General features: G+C 35.9%; 1 protein-coding gene across 2 annotated transcripts in view; it reads left to right on the top strand.

Annotated features, from left to right (window-relative positions):
• Positions 1-20,897, top strand: part of RBM44 (RNA binding motif protein 44) — a 62,877-nt gene extending 41,980 nt beyond the window's left edge. The window contains exons 5-13 of one of the 2 annotated variants that reach the window (XM_081813320.1): positions 1,046-1,160; positions 1,873-2,001; positions 2,602-2,646; positions 4,240-4,319; positions 4,428-4,501; positions 7,133-7,421; positions 10,931-11,076; positions 11,212-11,356; positions 19,257-20,897. In XM_081813320.1, the coding sequence (XP_081669446.1) occupies positions 1,046-1,160; positions 1,873-2,001; positions 2,602-2,646; positions 4,240-4,319; positions 4,428-4,501; positions 7,133-7,421; positions 10,931-11,076; positions 11,212-11,335 (1,002 nt within the window). In that variant the 3' untranslated portion in view covers positions 11,336-11,356; positions 19,257-20,897. The remainder of the gene's footprint in view (positions 1-1,045; positions 1,161-1,872; positions 2,002-2,601; positions 2,647-4,239; positions 4,320-4,427; positions 4,502-7,132; positions 7,422-10,930; positions 11,077-11,211; positions 11,357-19,256) is intronic. The other variant, XM_081813318.1, reaches the window with a different exon arrangement.
• The last annotated feature ends 714 nt before the right edge of the window (positions 20,898-21,611 follow it).

Raw genomic sequence — 21,611 nt, 5'->3', positions numbered from 1 at the left:
CCTATTATAAGTTAGGATGAAATTTTAATACCTGTCTCATTAAATTAACAGGTTATGTGTGAAAACCAGTACAGTGGAGGGTAGTGTTGCTAAATTTCAGCTACTCATGTACCATCTTCACATTTTCCCATAGCCATGTATTACCTATAGTCTTACTTGCTTTGTATTTTTAAATGATTTCTTTTTTTTTTTTTTAAGATTATTCATCTATTTTAGAGAGAGTGCACACGAGCGGAGGATGGGGAGGGGGAGAGGGAGAAAGAGAATCTCAAGCAGACTCCCTGCTGAGCTTGGAGCCCGACATGGGGTTCCGCATCCCATGACCCTGCGATCATGACTGAGCCAAAATCAGGAGTCACACGCTCACCTGATTGAGCCATCCAGGCGCCCTTAAATGATTCTCCTTTCTAAATAAATTTATGTGTAAAAAGTAACTATTGGGCGCCTGGGTGGCTCAGTTGGTTAAGCGACTGCCTTCGGCTCAGGTCATGATCCTGGAGTCCTGGGATCGAGTCCCACATCGGGCTCCCTGCTCGGCGGGGGTCTGCTTCTCCCTCTGACCCTCTTCCCTCTCGTGCTCTCTGTCTCTCATTCTCTCTCTCAAATAAATAAATAAAATCTTAAAAAAAAAAAGTAACTATTAAATATGGGAAAGAAATGCCACTTTTTGTAAATAAAAGGTATATATAAGCATACATTACATTAAATGTATTACTGTTAATTGTTAATGTGGAAAATAGAACACTTCTGAAAATCATCTCAAGTACTCCTTGTGTGTATGTGTGCCACACTTTGCTAAATAATGGTAGTGTTGGCAGTCACTATACACAGGCTGAGTTCAAATCCTTTTTCTTGTTAAGTGTGACCAACATAAAGCAGCAAGTTACTTACTTTCAGTTTGCTCACCTATAGAAAATGATTTTGCTTTCATTGCCCTCATTGTCATGAGGACTGAACAATGTTAGTGAAGAGTGCCTGCCACATAATAACAGTGCAGTAACGATTAGTCCGTATTTATTGTTGTTTTTATTATTTTAATCCTCAGATGTCCTTACTGTCTGACAGTAGTCATCCTAAACAGGATGCACTACCCAAGGAAGATGGTTTAAAAAATGGTGACGTAGATGTAGACTTAAGTCTGCTGAAACTCGATGACAAAGGTCAGTGTACAGATGTAGTCCTGTGTCATTGCCCAAAAACAAGTAGCAAAGTTTAAAATACTCCTAGTGCCCATTCATTAAATCAAAATCAACATTTTTAATTGACTGAATGGCATCATTCTGATTATGAACATTAAGCATGTTCTTATTACATCTATGTAACATCTGTAAGGTTACTTAATATATTTGATAATGTCAAATAATAATACAGATTCTTTCTTCTGGTTCATGTTTTCCAATCTGAAAATTCTTTCTTCTGTCCAGTTTGTATCTATGTAAATTGTACTGTTTTATTTTTGTCCTCTGTGAGAAGAGATAATCATTCCGGAAAGATCATTAATTCAATTTTTAATGAAACTGGTTAATCCCTTTTTAAAGATGTTTACTGTTATTCTGTGTATAAAAATGTGTCTCTTCTTCAATAAAGGATAATTTAAAAATCAGAAAAGTAAGGCTTTTAATAAGCTAGGAATCAGTGTTAGTTAAAAGGAAACTGGGAAGCAGATCACTCAGAATAGTATTTTTTATTCAGGGGCTAGCAAAAAAACTTTTCTGAAAGAATCTTTATGCTTAGTTTATATTTTGCTGATATTTATTTTTACATAAAACTAGTAATTGTCCTCATGCTGATTTATTCTGAGAAGCTTTTTAGATAATTTCTCAGAGTTTAACATTATACATAATTCATAGCTACTTCTGTTCAATTTCTCAGACTGCAAAAATTATCGAGAAATAAGTGAAGACTGGTTTGATGCTAAAGAAAACCTGACAGGAGTTGACTTGTCAGGAGTACAAGAAAATCAAATAGAAAAAGACAAAGGGGATCCAAAGTTTCCACAAGGTTGGTTCTTAACAATTTACTAAGAAATCCTACTCTAGCTCGTTTTGTAACCATCTTCTGTGTTTTTCTGAGAACTAAACTGTTTTAATATTTTATTGTTTGTGGCTTTCCTTTATAATTATAAAAAATGAGAAATTGGACATTTAGAGGTCAGTTTTTCTAGAGAGTAAATCAGTTTAAAATGTTCATTTCTTTCAGAAAACTACTAAAAGCTTAAATCCCAGATTTAGTTAGCAGTAGAGGTCTGAGTCCTTCCTGCCATTCTGGGCCAACACCAGTGCTCCTCCTGGACACTCTCTTCCTCTGAACCCTCAGCAGATCTGTCAAATTGGCATGAGGGATCCAAATAGTCCTCTTTCCCTTACTTTCCTGAAATAGCAAATTATTAAAGTTTTCACCTTTCATAGTCTTTAATTGCTTATAATAGTTGGAATTTCCTCTAGTATCTGTGATCATTGCCCTTCTATCATTTCTAAATATATACTACCTTCCTTTATTTTATTTCTGTATGCTTCCATGGATTTTTATTTGATATAATAGCAATGGTTTTATTGGGCTTTTTTGCTTGCATAAATAATGCTTATTAAAATTTTTAAACAGGGACATCTGGTGGCTCTTTCGGTGAAGCATCTGCCTTCAGCTCAGGTCATGATCCTGGAGTCCTGGGATCGAGTCCCACATCAGGCTCCCTGCTCAGCGGAGAGCCTGCTTCTCCCTCTGCCTCTCCCCCTGCTTGTGCGCTCTCTCTCTCTCTCTCTCTGTGTCAAATAAATAAAATCTTTTTAAAAAAAGATTTTTAAACAAAATATAAGAAAATTTAAATTACCTGAAGGTTCTCCAGTCTGCAGTAACCACTATTACCATTCATTTATGCATTTTTATGCCTGTATTTCATACACATACACAGTTTAAAATAAATGACATTTTATCATCTAGCTTTATCGTAACTACTTTTTTTCCTTGCATTATTTTTGTCCATATCACTTAGCACATACTGTGTACTTACCTTACTTGATCTATGGACTGCCTTCCCACATCACATATTAGCTCAGTGAGGTTGGATTTTTTTTTATTGTTTGTTCACTACCTGTCTCCAGTGCCACATACAGTGTTCTGCCCATGGAGTAGTTAGTAGTCCTGTTGTATTGAACCTAGTGCAAGGTAAAGGGGATGAGTCGAACATATGTCTCCTAATGCCTATTCACTGTAGCTTCTTGCTCCCTCCACACCCCAGTGTAGAAGTATACAGACAAATAGTTTCACTGTCTTCTCTATGACGGTACATTATGAAGCGAAGAGATTAGGCAAGCTAAAGGAAGCAAGTTAATGAAGAAGGTTGGGTTATTACTGCCTAGAGATGACAGAGTCTGCCTGCTTTGCCGCACCACCACTGAACTCGATTCGTGGGGTGAAGTGCTGGGCGTCCTGCCTGCAGTGTGAGGGGCACTCAGGAGGGGTGGGGCTATTATTATTGAGTGAAAAAACTAAAACTTACAACCATTCCATTATTATATAAAAATATAAAACAAATAAATTAAAACTCCTCTAAGAACTCATGCACCAGATATTTATTGTGTACTACCTATGTGCCTGGTATTGGTTTTGACAGTAAACTGAAAGAATCTCAATTCAGTGAATCCTTCTTGATTTCAGAGCAAGTTCTCTTCAAAATGGAGACCATGAAAATGCATTCTGAGAATGGAAAAAAACTGTATCTGTAATCCTACTATCTGTGGTTCCCAAAAAGTGCCATGTAAATCAAGTTGTTTGTACCCCGCCCTTTTTTCTGTTGTGCCATCACCATTAACAGGCTATATACCTGCTATTGATATTTTTCTGATTTCAAGGCTTTGTTGGTGTGGTGTTTCCCGAGCACAGGAATATACATAAGCCCTAGCCAGGATTAATATGGGGGCAGTTAGGGTCCTCTGCACATCCAGCTTCCTAGATAGCACGTCTTTGAACCAAAGACAAATGAAAGACACCTTTCTTAATTGTGATGTAATTGATTATCCTGACGAGATGTTATTGACCCATTTTTGAGCTACAATCCAATCCCTGAAGATGATATGATTAAGGCCCTAAAATCTTAAAACTGTGCTCTAGGCTCTTGGTCTTCAGGCTAGTGCTGATACTCAGTAATAACTCTGTAATAAGCTTTATGATAATAAAAAATTTTTTCACATTTCTTTTAAAATATCAAAATAATAGTCACATATTATGTTTCTCTACAAGCAGAAATGAAGAATATTGAACCTTTACGAAAAGATAAAGGTTATTTGATACATGTTGGTGGTCTGTGCCCTTCCGTATCTGAGGTATGCCAGGACTTATTTTCTGAGTTTCATTTTAAAATCTATTAATTGTTCATATTTTGATTATTTTTTATTTTTTCTACCTTTCACAAACTTTTATTTTTCTTTCAGGCTGATTTAAGGTCTCATTTCCAGAAATACCAAGTTTCCGAAATTTCAATTTATGATTCTTCTACTAATTATAGGTAGGTTTCCCAGATTCAGTAAGGTGCATCTGCTGGGTGTGTGCTGTGTGCCAGGGGTGGTGTGGTGGACACCAGCCGCAGTGGCAGTCAAGTCAAGGGCCGTTTCCGCAGAGCTTTCCCAGCCAGAGGGATACATCGCTAATGGTGCTGTTCCTAATCAAATCTTCCATTACACTTTTTAATTTGCCATTAATGGCTTATTGATTTTTGTGCACTTAATCCTGTTTCATTACCATTTCACAGGGGCAGTAGAGTGCCTTAGTTAAGAGAATGGGCTCTATAGCTAGATGGCTTATGTCTTGGGTTCTGTGCCCAGTTGCATCAGTAGCTTGCTGAATAAATTTGGGCAAGTTATTTAACCTTTCCATACCTCAGGTGCTTCATCTGTAAATGGGATAATAATAATACCTTCATCGCATTGCTATGAGACAATTATTAATAAGTAAAGCAATAGGAATATAGCCTAGCATATAATAGGCATGCAGAAAATTGTACTTAGTTTTATTATTTTTAATTTTAGTTACCTTTTAGTTGATGCTTTTTTTTTAAAAAAAAAAAAGATTATTTATTTATTTATTAGAGAGTGAGCAGGAGAGAAACAGCATTAGAGGGGAGAGGGTCAGAGGGAGAAGCAGGCTCCCCGCTGAGCCGGGAGCCCGATGTGGGACTCGATCCCAGGACCCTGGGATCATGACCTGAGCTGAAGGCAGTCGCTTAACCAACTGAGCCACCCAGGTGCCCTTAGTTGATGCTTTTATGTTTATCATGTACATACAGTCATTTCCAATATTTATCATGCTACTTTCTGTTTTGTGACATTGTAGGAATATTCAAAATTATCAAATAAAATGGTGATAGCTTGGGGCACCTGGGTGGCTCAGTCGGTTAAGCAGCTGCCTTCGGCTCAGGTCATGATCCCAGGGTCCTGGGATTGAGCCCCGCATCGGGCTCCCTGTTCAGCAGAGAGCCTGCTTCTCCCTTTCCCTCTGTCTGCCACTCTGCCTACTTGTGCTCTCTGTCTCTCTGTCAAATAAATAAATAAATAATATCTTTATAAAAAAAATAAAATGGTGATAGCTTAATGGAAATGCCTTAATTATTTTATCACTAATGAGGATAGCTGTTTATTTCAGATGTAAAAGTCTTTATCAATTAAGAAAGGATCCAATACGGGTGCTTGGGTGGCTCGGTTGGTTGGGCATCCAACTCTTGATTTTGTCTCAGGTCATGATCTCAGGGTTGTGAGATCAAGCCTGTGTCAGGCTCTGCACTGGACATGGAGCCTGCTTAAGATTCTCTCTATCCCTCTGCCCCTTCCCCCCACCTTGAGCTCTCTCTCAAAAAAAAAAAAAAAAAAAAATAGTTGTTTAAATGGAGTCACTTAAGATCATGGGCTTTTTAAATTTGACCTGTTGATGTGTTGTTAATACATTCCACTACATTAAAGTAGTTTTGTGATCCTGGAAGTATTATTTGATGTGAAATATTCTTTTAGTATTTGTAATCCTTTTTTTAAAAAATTTTGTTTTTTTATTACTTGAAGTATTATACATTCTGTGTGGAAATTTAGAAAACACATTTTAAAAGAAAAACAGAGAAACTTATAACAATATAGCCATAGTTCTGTCTTTTGAAAACAACTCCTTTTCAGATTTGGTGTATGTCCTTCCATTGACACATCTAGGGCTGGTGATTTCAGAAGGATGACTCTTGCCTAACTTTCTCAATCAGATGGTTAAAATTCTGGTTAGATTTTCCAACTTCTTTTTTGGTCCTCTTATTTTTCTACGACAAGGTCCTATGGACATTATCTTACATACTCTGCCAAATGTTTTTAAAATTAGCCTTTCACATTTAAGACTTTGATCCACCTTGAGGTTATGTTTTGTGTATAGAGATTAATTTTAATTTTTTTAGAATAGATAACCAATTGTCCTAAGATTACTAATCTGTGTTACTCTGTCATAGAGCAACTTTGCAAATGTTATACATTAAATTTTAATATAAAATTAATAGAGAACTCATAAGAAATGTGTCTTTTACTTCCCATCTTTGTTTCTTTTTTAAAGATTGTATTTATTTATTTGACGGAGAGAGTACAAGCAAGGGGAGCAGCAGAGAGAGGGCGAAGCAGGCCCCCCACTGAATAAGGAGCCCGATGCGACATGGGTCTTGATCCCAGAACCCTGGGATCATGACCTGAGCCGAAGGCAGACGCTTCACCCACTGAGCCACCCAGGCACCCCTGATTTGCTTTTTTTTTTTTTTTTAGGATTTTAAAATTTATTTTAGAGAGAACAGGAGTGGAGTGGGGGGGCAGAGGGAGAAGGAGAAGCAGGCTCCTCACTGAGCAGGGAACCCCATGCAGGGCTCGATCCCAGGACCCTGAGATCATGACCTGAGCCAAAATCAGATGCTTAACCAACTGAGCCACCAGGCTCCCCTAATTTCTTTTTATTTAGTTATTCTAAATGAATATTCTTCCTAATCCCAAGGTAAGTATATTAACTTTTTTATTTTTAAGGGCAGCTATTCTTGTAAAAGATATGTATGTATCCAGTAGTTACAATGTGAAGTTTGAGGCAATTTAGTCATTAACAACCTTTTGGTTTTCTGCTTTTTATATGTTAGATATGCATCCCTTGCTTTTAAAAAAAACATTGATGCAAAGATGGCCGTGAAAGAAATGAATGGGATAGAAATAAATGGAAAATCAGTAAATGTGCGGCTTGTTAAAACTCCTGGAGAATATACATCACCACTTTCCTACAAAAATGGAAATAAAGTTACTTGGAATAATTTGGAGAGAAGCACCAACAAAGAAATTAGCTCATTCTCCTCTATTTCAAGATTGCCCAGAACTAGGCCAAGGCAGCTGGGATCTGAGCAAGACAGTGAGTTTTTTCCTTTTGACCAGAAGGTTAGTTTTCTTGATGATCTCTTCAGTGGTCTTTGTATAGGACATACTGCAGTAAGTAGCTTTGTAGAACAAGTAACTCCAGAATCAGGGAGCTTGAAGTGGAAATGAGAATGTTAATCTGTATCCTTTTTAACCTTGGATCCACCCTAACCTGTTTTTTGTACAACTCCAGTTGCTCTTGGAGGAGTGGGGGATGTGGATCTTTGTAGATCTGGCTATAGATTATTTCTCTTTATCTTTAACTAGACTCTTTGCCAGTGCTTTGCAGTCTTTTTTGTACCTATTCTTGGATAGTATTCCTGTGTAAGTAGTTAATTACTCTCTCATCATCCTTTCTCACAGTTAATCTTGGCTCATAATTATTAAAACCATAAAATATAGTCATTTTATTATATACATGCCCTCCATTTTACCTCATCAGGGTTTTAAACACTACATGGAAAATGATGAGGTTGCCCCTTTTACTCTCATCTCTCTGCTGTTCAGCAACGTGCCTGGGGTCCTATAGGAGTTCCACAGATTTTTTTAAAAAATTTACATAGAGTAAAATTCACTGCTTTTGGTATTTTCAAGTTTAGGCACATGGATGTGTAACCACCACCACAATCATGATACAGAATAGTTCCTTCATTCCAGAACATTGTCTTATACTCTGCTATTTCCTGTTCTTATGATTTTACCTTTTCCAGAATGTCATAGAAATGAATATTTTGTAACATTATTAGCCTGACATCTTAGCTTAATGCATTTGAGACTGATCCATATTGCTGTGTATATAGCATTTCATTCCAGTTTATATTTTGGCCACTTTTATTGGATTGTTTACTTTTTTAAGGTTTTCATTTAAATTCCAGTTAGGTAACATACAGTATATTAGTTTCAGGGGTACAATATGGTAATTCAACACTTCTTAAATCTACTGGTGCTCCTCACAACAAATGTATTCCTTTTTTTTTTTATTTTTTTAAAGATTTTATTTATTTATTTGACAGAGAGACACAGCGAGAGAGGGAACACAAGCAGGGGGAATGGGAGAGGGAGAAGCAGGCTTCCCGCCGAGCAGGGAGCCCGATGTGGGGCTTGATCCCAGGACCCTGGGATCATGACCTGAGCTGAAGGCAGACGCTTAACAACTGAGCCACCCAGGCGCCCCAACAAATGTATTCCTTAATCCCTATCCCCTCTTTAACCCATCCCGCCACCCACCTCCTTTCTGGTAGCCATCATTTTGTTCTCTATAGCTGAGTCTATTTCTTAGTTTGTCTCTTTCCCTTTATCCCCCTTTGCTCATTTGTTTTTTTTTTCTTAAATTCCACATATGAGTGAAATCATATGGTATTAGTGTCTTTCTCTGACCATCTTATTTCACTTAGCATAATACACTCTATTCATGTCATTGCAAATAGCAAGATTCCATTCTTTTTTATGGCTGAGTAATATTCCATTGCATATGTATACCACATCTTCTTTTTCCATTCATCAATCCCAAAAAATGAGTAATCTGTTTAAAAAATGAGCAGAAGACATGAATAGACATTTTTCCAAAGAAGACATACAGATAGCCAACAGACACATGAAGAGATGCCTAATAACGTTTATCATCACGGAAATGCAAATCACAACCATGATGAGATACCACCTCACACAAGTCAGAATGGCTAAAATCAACAACACAAGAAACAACAGATGTTGGCGAGGATGTGGCAAAAGGGGAACCCTTGTGCACTGTTGGTGGGAATGCAAGCTGGTGCAGCCACTCTGGAAAACAGTATGGAGGGTCCTCAAAAAGTTAAAAACAGAACTACCCTGCAATTCAGCAATCGTACTACTGGATATTTACCCAAAGAATACAAAAACACTAATTCAAAGGGATACATGGACCCTGATTTTTATGGCAGCATTATTTACAATTAGCCAAATTATGACAACCACCCAAGTGTCCCTTGATTGATGAATTGTTGTTTATCTTATTATTGAGTTTTGAGAGGTTTTTTATGTTCTGAATACAAACCTTTTATAAGATATATATATATGACTTGGGAATACTTTTTCTAACCTGTACTTAGTCTTTTCCTTCTTTTAATACTGTCTTAAAGGAGTTTTTAATTTTGATGAAATACAGTTTATCAGTTTTTTTCTTTTTTAACTTGTGCTTTTAGTGTTATATCTAAGAAATCTTTGCAAAACCCATGGTCACAAAGATTTTGAGTTGATTTTTATTTAACACATGAGGTATTATCACCTTTCTTTTCTCAGCTTCTCAACATTTATTCATTACATTCATTTATTTAGAAAATATTTATTGTCTACCATGAGCAGCAGAACCTGGCTCCGCTACCTACTTATTATGTGACTGGGCAAGTTACCTAATCTCCATGTCTGAGCTTCCTTATCTTAAAATGGGAATAATAGTTCCTGCTTCACAAATGTTGTGAGGTTTAAATGAATTTCATACAGAAAATTCCTTAGAACAGTGCCGGGCACAGAAAATGCACTCAGTCAATAGTAGCTGTTACTGTTGTTGAGCAGTAATTTGGCTCTTTCTTGGAAATTTCATCCTTTCTGTGGTTTAAACTATCACTTAAACTATTGTATCCCAAATTTTTATTTATTCAGCAGTTATTACATACCAACTATATACATAAATATTCTAGGCACTGGGAAAGCAGCAAAGAACAAAACAGACCAAAAAATATGTGTTCTTGTTTAACTTAAATCTAGTGAAGCAAGGCAATAAGCAATTAAGTAAAATAGGTAATGTTCTGATGGGATAGATATAATATTTTATGTATTTTGCCCTGTCTTTTCATCTAGACTTTAAAGTCTCAGCTCTTCATTTAGTTTGAATTTTTATGGGATATGTAGTGGTTTCATACAATTTATAGCCTACTTGCATGGTTAATACTAATTAATCATTTTAATTTTGTCTGTTCGATTGGATTGTAAGATTCATAGGTGGAGGGGTTTCTAATTTATATGACTAGTTTTCCTTCCATAGTGTGTGGTCCAATTCTGGACATATAGTGTGTGATGATTACATATTTAGTAAATGTAGAATATTTATAATTAACTATGTAAAGCAGCCTTTCTCTGTCAGGTTAGGTAAGAGAACTAAGCCTCCATGCCATGAGCCTAAGATATCCACTGTATGTAGTGAATTAAACTTTCTCCTGCCCTGAGAATGGAACTAATTATGTCTTATCTTTGGGGAAATTGAGAAAATAGTTAACATCTGTATTCTGTGGTTCAGATGAGGAATCCCAGTTGAGAAAGGCTGATGTACTAACTTCAAGTATTTTGTCACTATTAGAAAACATGTGTGACTTTTTTTTAATACATGGCTCTGAACATGGCTCAAGTAAATCTACTTGGTATAAATAATCCCAAATCAAAGTAAATTTCTTAGGAATTTTTATTTTACCATTTGTAATTTTAAATTTTAATTAAATAAGCTAAAGTGTCTATGTAATAGTCACTGATTTTAAGAAAACTTTAAAATGCTTATTTAGGGTGTCAAGAAGAATTGTAAACAGATTGAATCTACTAAGTTATTACCTGATACACCTACTCAATTCATACCTCCAAATACATTGAATCTGCGTAGCTTTACCAAAATCATAAAGAGACTGGCTGAACTACATCCAGAAGTTCACAGGTAATGACTACAATTCTATTTAAAGTGGTTTTAATATTTTTATGTAAAAATATAGTTCAATGTGATAACTTATCCATATTTAGAATGTGTTACTTTGGAAAGACAGGTGCTTATGTGTATTTTCCTTTTGCATAGAGACCGTATTATAGATGCTCTTCAGGAAGTAAGAATAAATCATAAAGGTTTTCTGAATGGCTTATCTATTAATACTATTGTGGAAATGACTTCATCTGTCTTGAAAAATTCTGCTTCCAGTTAGGAATGAAAGAAGCAACAAGAGGTAAATCAAGTATATCTTTTATATTTAAATATGACTTAAAATTTTTAAGCTCTTGATTTTTTGAAATGAAAAATAGTATTAAATTTAAAGTAATAAAATAAGGATATTATAAAATTAAAAGGCAAACATACTGTATTAGTTAACTACTAATGCAAAACCAGTTACCCAAACGCAATTGCTCAAACAACATTCATCATCTCCTAGTTTGCAGGTCAGGATTCAGGAGTGGCTTAGCTGGGTGGTTTTCACTTAGGAACTCTCACAGTGTTGCAGTCAAGATGTTGCTTGGGCTGCAGTCATCAGGAGGCTTGACTGAGACTGGAGGATGTGCTGCTGAGATGGCTCGTTCACAGGGCTGTTGGCCACGTGGGCCTCACCACATGGACCTCTCGTTGGGGCTGCTTGAGTGTCTTTACATTGTGGCAGCTGGCTTCTCTAGAGAGAGAGAGCAAGATGGAAGCTGCAGTGTCTTTGTGACCTAGGCATACTCCATGGTTTCTGTCACATTTTAGATGTGAGTCACTGTATGCAATCCACACTCAAGGGGAAGGGAATTAAGCTCCCCCTCTTGACGAAAAGTGAATCAAAGAATTTGTGTATGTGTTTTAATTACATGCACAAACGTGGGATTCTTTGTTATAAAATAATGAATGGGGATTTGTTTTCAGTTATAGCTGTCTAGGTGATTAAAGCCAACTTGCTATAGAGAGCAGCTAGAAAAGCTGAATAAATGTAAAGAATATCTGTTTGAACAAGGCACTGGGGAGCTATCCCCGTGATCATGAATTAGTGGGCCAGGGTACAGAGATGAGTCTCAGGAAAATATGCCCAATGTTTGGGACATGTTTTCCCTGGTATTATTTGCAGAGGGGTAGCTAGTTTAAGGGACCCTTCTGATAACATTGAAGCCAGGGAGATGGGGCCTAGGTGAACTCTCAGCAATGGGTTGGAACCCCAGCGGGTGGTACTGCAGTAGGAACTATGAACCAGAAATAGTTCTTCAGAGGGACTGTAACTCAGCTTCAGAATTTATTCCCTGAGTTGAGTGAAATGATATGGGGTTATTTCTGACATGCACCTAGCAGAAATGAAGATAAGAATTTTCTGGAATAAAGTAATGTCATTTTAGGCTTCAAATTTTTTCTACCAACAATTTTGTGTATACTAGTTATTTTGTAAATAAGAGTGCACAATCCAAAATAACTAATAAATGAAATAAGGCCACGTGAATGAAAACTACTAGATAATAAACACTAGGTAATAGAAACTAGCCACAGGAACTCCAGATATTTAAGTTATCAGACACACTTAAAGAATATATGCTTATATGTGATAGACTGTTTGCAAAAATGGCCATAATTATTCTCTTCCCTGCATTCGTGACCCTTTGCAATGTGACTTTGAAGCTCCTTTCATCAAGATGTGGAATCTGTTTTCCCACCCACTTGAATCTGGACTAGCCTTTTGACTTACTTTGACAAGTTGTGCCTTTTCCAAGCCTAGTCTTCAAGAAGACTTGATTACTCTGCTCTGTCTTGGAAATTTGCTGCAGCCACGTGAAAAAGCCCAGACAGTCTGTTAGAGGACAAAAGATTACATGGAGGATAGCCAAGGCATTCCAGCCTGTAGCCAGCTGCTCCTGAACATGTGACAGAATCTGGCATAGATCAGGAGATCAACCCCCCTCCCGCCCCCCGCCACCCCCTCCCGCCAGCCTCATAGCTGTCCATAGATAGAGGCATGAGCAAGCCCAACCAAGATGCAAAAAATCCCTCACCTGAGTCCAGCCCATTGCTAAATGGGCAGAATTATAAGCTTAAATAGATAGTCGTTTTAAGCTACTAAGTTTTGAAGGTGATTTACTGCACAGCAAAAGCTAACTGATTCAGATATATTATAGTCAGGGGGACAAAAGACAAGATTGAGAATTTCAATATAGAACTGAAAATATTTTAAAAATGGAAATTCCATTAATGAAAAAAAGAAAAATTTAAATTAATAACTCAGTTAATAGGTTCTATGGCATATTAGACAGTTGAAGTGAGAATTAGGCTAGGAAAAAAAAAAAAGATAGGTTAGAAGAAACTATGGAATGAAGCACAGAGAGAGAAAAGGATACAAAACCTGAGAGAGAAGGTGAGAGAGAGATAGAGTGGGGCATTCTATGGATATAACTGAGTTTTAACAAAAAGAAGGGAGAGAAAATAGAATAGACAAAATTTTTGAAAAAAAATGGCTTAAATATTTTTTAAATGATGAAAAACATCCTGCCATAAATTCAGTAAAACCCTTTCAAATCCCAAACAGGGAAAATAAAAAGACATCAGTATATTGAGAAAAAAAGCTAAAATCTATAAAGCAGCCAGAGAAAAAAATTTACTTCAAGAGTACAATTCGATTGACATCCGATTCTTAACAGAAACCATCAAATAATTCTACAAACTTTGAGTTCTATACTCAAAAAAAGAACCTTCAGGAATAAGTGTGAAATAAATATATCTTTACTCAAAACTAAGATAATTTATTACTTAGAAGAAGACTCACTTATAGTAAAGAAAATACTAAAGAGTGTTCTCTAGGAAGAGGGAAAGTGATTTTAGATGAAAAGTCAGAGATGCAGGAGAAGTGAAGATTAAAATGTGGTATAGATCAATTAGTATTGACTACATAAAACAAGATCAGTGGTATTTTACAGGTCCAATAAAAAATATATGACAATAGTAGCATCTAAGTTGAAAGGAGATTAGGTACTTATTATTCTGAACGCCTTGTAGGTTGGGAAGAGGGTAAAATGTACTATGTTGGGGGTCCCCGGTACTACCCCCCCCCCCAGGCTCAGTGATTCACTTGGAAAACTCACATGACTCAGTATATGGTTGTACTCATGGCTTTAATGTATGACAACACAATGATACAAAGCAAAATCAACAAAGGGAAAAGCCACATATGGTGCTGTCTAGAGGGGACCAGGCATAGGCTTCCAAGAGTCCTTTCCCAGTGGAGTCACATAAGGCGTGCTTGTTTCCTCCAGTAATGAATTATGACAACACATACGAAATGTTGTATACCAAGAAAGTTCATTAGAGAATCAGTGCTCAATATTTTTATTGGGGCCTGGTCACATAGGACCCACTGCTTAGCATATACCAAAGTTCCAGACTCTAAGAAGGAAAGCAACTGTTTGGTATAAACCACATTGTTCATACAGTTTTGGTACAGTGAGCCACTCTTCGCTTCAGGGATTGGTGGAAACCCTTCCAAAATCCACGTTCCTAGTCTCTAGCCAAGGGCCAACCTTGCAAGTAGGTCTTTGTAAGGAGAGCAGTCCCAGTCCTGCTGTGTTAACTCTCCTTTTACACATATACCAGTTGATACCAGACTTTGATAATAAGTAAAGGATGCATGTTGTAATCTTTGGGGTAATCACTAAAAGAATGATTTTTAAAAGCGTACACAAAATGAAGTTGGAGCCTTACCTTATACCATGTACAAAAACTAATTCAAAATGGATCAAAGACCTAAACATAAGAGCTAAAACTATAAAACTCTTAGAAGAAAACAGAGGAAAAGCTTCACATCCCTGGATTTGGCAATGATTTCTTTGATATGAAAAAATAAACTAGACTTCTTCAAAATTTAAAATGTGCATCAAAGGATACTCTCAACAGAGGCAGCCCACAGAATGAGAGAAAGTACTTGTAAATCATTTATCTGATAAGGGTCACTATCCAAAATATATAAATAATATCTACAACCCAACAACAAAACCATAATTTTTAAATGGGCAAAGGATTTGAATAGACATTCCTTCAAAGAAGATATGCAAGTGGCCAATAAGCACATGAAAATATGCTCATTATCACTAGTCATTAGGAAAATGCTATCAAGACCACAACGACACAGCACTTCACATCCACAGGATGGCTATTACCAAAAAAAAAACACACAAAAAAACAAAAACAAAAAACCCCAAACAGAAAATGACAAATGTTGGTGAGGATGAGGAAAATTAGAAATTTTGTGCATTGCTGGTGGGAATAGTGCAGCCACTGTGGAAGATGGTATGACAGTTCCTCAAAACATTAAACTTAGAATTACCATATGATCCAGCAATTCCACTTCTGGGTAACTGGAAGAACTGAAAGCAGGGACACAAACAGATAATTTGTACATCTGTGTTCAAAGTACCACTATTCATAAGAACTAAAAAGGTGGGAGCAACCCAAAGATCCATCAGTGGATGAATAGAAAAAATGGGATATATACATACAATGAAATATTATTCAGCCTTGAAAGAAATGAAATTCTGACCCATGGTGCAACATGGATGAGCCTTGAAGACTGAGATAAGTGAAATAAGCCAGTCACAAGGGACAAATACTGTATGATACCACTTACATAAAGGTACCTGGAGTAGTCAAATTCATAGAGACAGAAAGTAGAATGGTGGTTGTCAGGGGCTGGTGGAGGGGGAGAATGGTGTTGCTGTTTAATGGTTAAGAGTTTCTGTTAGGAAGATGAAAAGGTTCTGGAGATCGATGATGGGGATGATTGCAGAGCAATGTGAATATACTTAATGCCATAGAACTGTACACTTAAAAATGGTAGATTTTATGTTACGTATATTTTAACCACAATGTTTAAAAATTTGTCATTCCAATCCTAATATGGGGATATGGATTAATAAAAATGTTTTTTTAACCTACAAAAGTAGGTAATAAAGGAGAGTAAAAAGAACACATAGAATAGGCAGGACAAATATTTAGTAAGATGATGAAAACCCACTTAATGTCAATAATTAAATATGAATGTGAATGAACAAAATACTCCTATGAAAGACTCAGATTGTCAGATTGGGTTTTTAAAAACCAACTATAGGGGCGCCTGGGTGGCTCAGTCGTTAAGCGTCTGCCTTCGGCTCAGGTCATGATCCTGGGGTCCTGGGATCGAGCCCCGCATCAGGCTCCCTGCTCAGCGGGAAGCCTGCTTCTCCCTCTCCCACTCCCCCTGCTTGTGTTCCCTCTCTCGCTGTGTCTCTCTCTGTCAAATAAATAAATAAAATTTAAAAAAATAAATAAAAACCAACTATATAGTATCTCTAGAAACACATCTTAAAAACATTAGGATATCAAAAGATAAAAGGATGGATAAAGAGCCATGCTATATTAACATTAGAGTAAGCTCTAAAGCAGTAAAACTACTGAAGAAGAAATATTTAATTTACTAAGAATAAATAACAATTTGAAATTTGCATGCATCTAATAAAACACCTTAAAATATGTAAAGGAACTATTTCCAGAACTATCAGGAGAAATTGGCAAGTTTACAATTATAATGGGAGAGTATAACATACCTCTCTGATAGAAGCAGCAAAAATAATCAGTAATGGTATAAATGACTTGAACAATCCAAATAACCAACTTGACTTATTGGACATTATATAGAATGTAAGGCACATCACAACTGCAAAGTCTCTTCAGGTCATCTGAAATGTTTATAAAGTTTGGCCATATGCTAGACCATAAAATAAGTCTCAAATACTAAAGGATTGAAAAAGAGTGTGTTCTCTGGCTACCATTCAAATAACCTACAAATAAGCAGTGGAAAGATAAATAGGAAATCCCTCTGTTGGGAAATAAATGTCTAAGTAACCAGTGAGTGGAAGAAGAAATCATATAAGGAAAACTAGAACATAGGTTTTAGTTAAAGGATGATAATGAAAATCCTCCACATCAAAAGCTGAGGGATGCTGTAGAGCTTTGTAAACAGAAATGGATAGCCTTAAATTCCTATGTCATAAAAATGATACAAAATTAATGAGCAGAGTATATAACTCAAGAAGTTAGAAGAAAAAACAAAAGTAAATAACCCAAAGGAAGTACAAGAAGTGTGAAAACTACTGAAATAACAAATATACAGTAAGGATCAACAAAGTTGATTCTTGAAGAGCTATAATAAAGTTGATAGACCCCTGATGAAATTGATAAAGCAAAAAAGTGAAGACACAAACAAGGTAATATTTTTCACAAAGGAAATATCACCACAGATCTTGGGCATTGAAAAGGTGAGAGGACATTGTAAATGACTTTAACATATTCAAGTTCTTTATTAAATGGGCAACTTCCTAGGAAGATTCAACTTAACAAAAACAGACACTAGAAGGTATAGAAAATCTTACTAGTCTTGTATTTATTAAAGAAATTTAATCATAAATAAAATTCTTCCCACAAAATAAAATCCAGGCTCAGATGGCTATATTAATGAATTCCCCAAACATTTAAGGAAGAAGGAATATCAGTCTTAACTTTTCTAGAGAAATCAGTATAGTCGTGACACCAGAACCAGACCAATGACATCACAGGAATGGAAAATTATAGACCAATCTCGTGAACGTGGATGCAAAAATTCTTTTGAAAGTATTAGCAGACTGAATCCAACAATTTGTAAAAAGATTAATACTTCATGGCCAAATTGACTTTATTTCAGGAATGATTCATTTAATATTTGAAACTCAATGTAATTTACCCTATGTAGAGAACAATGGAGAAAAATCACCTTTTTATTTCAGTAGATACAGAAGTAGATAAAATTCACCACCCACACATGATAAAATTCTGAACAAGCAAGAAATAAAATGTCAAATCTTTTCTTCATGAGAAATCTCAGGGTCTTGAGATTTTATGTGCAAACTAACAATTTAACTTGGCATAATTTCATTAATGCTGGCAAAAGGCCTGAGCCTCCTGGGACAGAGACAAAAGAGTCTTTTCCCACAGTGATAGCAGTAGCCAGAATATTATTTTCTTACCTCGTTCCTCAAGGCTCAGTGCTCCTAGGGCAACCCAGTGAGAGCCAGCAGACAACCACACACATATACAGCGGGTTACACTACAGGAAGAACCCCATGCTTAGGGAACCCAAATATTTTATTACGGGCTGCAGGCAAACCCACCAGACCTTTGTCATGCAGGGAGACATCTGTATTATACTGGACATGTTTGTCTTTAAAATAATGATTTTCATATTGTAGGTGTTCATTAATAAACCAGTTTGTGAGTCTGCCTGTATACCAGCCGAGGTGCTTCCCAGTGAAGAAAGTAGATTTAATGTGTCACTTAAGTGATTCTCTGTTCATTTCATTTTGTCCTCATTTTTACCACGATGACAATCTGGTTTTCTCTGTAGAAACAGAATAGTTCTCTGTATGTATAATATCTAGTGGCCTGTTGCTGTTTTGATGTAGTAGTAGAGTTTAATGATATGCTTAGTCAAGGGATAGAATTTAATGTAAATGAGTATTTTTGATATTCATAAATATGAAAAATGAGTTTAATGACAATGATTGGTTTAGTAGTAGAGTGTACTGATAAATAACTAGAGTAGTCCCCCCTTATCTTCAGGGGATAACTTCCAAGATCCCCAGTGGATGCCAGAAACCGCAGATCGTACCAGACCTTACATATATACGCTGCTTTTTTCTATACACACAAACTTGGGATAAGGTCTAATCTGCAAATTAGGCACATAAGAAAGTAACCATAACTAATAAAACAGTTATAACAATATAGTGTAATAAAGGTCATGTGAATGTGGTGTTTCTCTCAAAATACACTGTCCCTAGCCTTGTTGTGATGGTGTGAGATGGTAAAATGCCCCCGTGATGAGGTAAGTGATGTCAGAGGTGACGTAGCATTAGGCTACCACTGACCTCCTGGCAGTACTTCACAAGGAGGGTCGTCTGTGCCTGCTCCTGGACCCCAGTTGACTGCAGGTGATGAAACCTCGGGAAGGAAGAGCGCAGAGAAGGGGGGACTTTGTATCTACTTCTGTGGAACATTGCATTTAGCGTAATCAGTATGTCTTATGGTTGATTTCTCCCTTCTTTTCTTGATCTATATAGAATTTCCTTGGAAAGCATGAGTTCCCTCCTCCAGAGAATGTTCTACAACACTTAGAAAAAAATTGTGGTCATAACAAGATGCCATGATTGAATAGGCTAAATAAGTGGATTTAGCTGCGTATATTCTACTTTATGGCCTTCCCTTCACATCTAGCAGCTGTTGTTCCTACAATATTACCATCTTCTCCATATTAAAAATACAAGATAATTTTAATGTTTATAAACTTTATATTTCAAACTTGTTACTTAGAGACTTCAAGTTGCATATTTTGGATTAGAAAAAATGGTCATGTCTATTTTAAAAAATTTTGTTAAATGGGTTTTTAAAAATAGTGACCAAGAGAAGGTTTATTGTTTCAGAGTCCATTAAATGATTTCCATACATGAAAAATATAATTTACCTGAAGTTCGTAGTTCCAGTTTTCAGTAATCTTTAAGACTTAATTGGATCACAGGATAACAGATAAATAAACTGAATTTGAATTCATAGATACATAACATTTTGGAATGTGTATATTTTTAAGCTTCCAAGACAAGTTAAATTAATGCTCTGATACATTTAATGCATTTTTTACTTTAGTATAAAACATTTAAGTGCTCACTTCGGCAGCACATATACTAAAACATTTAAATGTATTTTCCCTATTTTCACTAGGAAGAGTGAACCCATGTGTGCTTTGGTAAAACACTTAAATAGTCACCATATTGCTTATTTTTGTTTTTTGTAGTAAGTTTTGTTATATTAGATTAAAGTGTAAATTGCAACAATTTTCAAAGCCTTATTTTAGGTCCTATAAATTTCTTTGATGGATTACTTTTTTAAAGTAATATACTGTTTAAAGTTGCAGTTTTGCCAATATTAAGATGAACATTTAAATATGTATTTTCTTCAAATGTTTAAAATGTTTAGAGCATTCAATAGTTGGTATCATTTGATTAAAAGTTACTCATTTAACATTTATATTTGATGTATTTATATTTAATAAAGGCAGAATCTATAGTACCACTGTAAATTTAATACTTTCTGCAGGTTTGATGGCATTTTCCAGGTGTGAATGAGTCTGTTTATGTGGAATACACATGGATGGGAAGGCTAACCATTGAACTACTGGATTTCAAAATTTTCCTCCTTTAAGGGATTTTTGGTTTTATTTCATATTAATTTATCTCCAGGTATTACCAGATCCACCCCAAATATTCTACCAGGAGTTGGGTTCCAGGATAAAAAAATAAAAATTAAAACGATTCTTAAATGAAACTTGAGAATCCTTGCTTTTAGCCATACATCAAATTAGTAGAATCCGAGAATTGTGGAGATTTCTTCCCATATGTTAAATCATATGGTTATTTATCTTAAAAGGCTGCATTCAGAGTTAACATTGAATAAAGTTGAAACATGGACTTAGACATTATTTTCAACATGCTAGCAACAATAAGAAGCATACTTCTAGTCACTGGTTTCCAAAAGGTTTTGAAGTGAAATCGCTTTTTAGATTACAAACAGACTGCATTCAATTTGGGGAAAATATAGAAGTTACTGCAAGTTACTGCATTCAATTTGGGGAAAATATAGAAAGGATCATTTGATATTATAATTTTCAGGTTTCTTAAATAAAAATGTCCTGTTCAAAAACTAAAGGTAAAGCTCAGATAACTTTTGTAGATCAGAAAGTTATGACCAGTAAATTGAGCACTGTTATGAAGCTTCCCAAGTTAAATCTAACAACTGGAGTAATTGGTGAATCTCTTGGAACTCAAGTAAAAAATCAATACTTAGCTTCCTCTAAAATCTCTAATTTGACATTAATTATATAAAACTCTGGTAGAATTCTAAAGACTGATCAAATTATCCAAGTTTTCAATTATCTTAAACTAGCAAAGTTTCAGATAATTTTAACATATTATTGCTCAGAATCACTTTTCTTTCATACTGTATTATTGGGACAACCAAGAACATTTTAGCTATATCAACTAGAATGTACAAATAATTATGTGTGCAACTGAGCAGCCCAGTGTAATCAGTAGCTTCTTTTTAAAGGAATCGTTCTCCAGCCAGTGTTCTGTGTATATTAACTTTACTGCTTTTTCACTGTTATCATCGTTACTTATTATTGGGTATTTACCTCCACATAAAATGTTTAATAAGTGTTAGCTCTTCTCGTCAGCAGAGTAATAACCTCCAGCTGGTCCTGTCCTCATCCCCCCAGGCATGTGAGTGTGTCACTGGGCAAAGGGAATTAAGGTTGCAGAAGTAAGAAAGATTGCTAAACAGCTGACCTGGAAGATGATCCTGGGTTATCTGGGTGGGCAAAAGAGAAAACCAGAGAAACAGCATTTCTAGAAGCATCTCTACCT

This window comes from Leptonychotes weddellii, chromosome 3, assembly GCF_054177405.1.
Source record: "Leptonychotes weddellii isolate Sample4059 chromosome 3, ASM5417740v2, whole genome shotgun sequence".
Classification (NCBI taxonomy): Eukaryota; Metazoa; Chordata; class Mammalia; order Carnivora; family Phocidae; genus Leptonychotes; species Leptonychotes weddellii.
The sequence above is the reverse complement of the archived record's forward strand: the minus strand, read 5'-3'. Positions and strand labels throughout refer to the sequence as shown.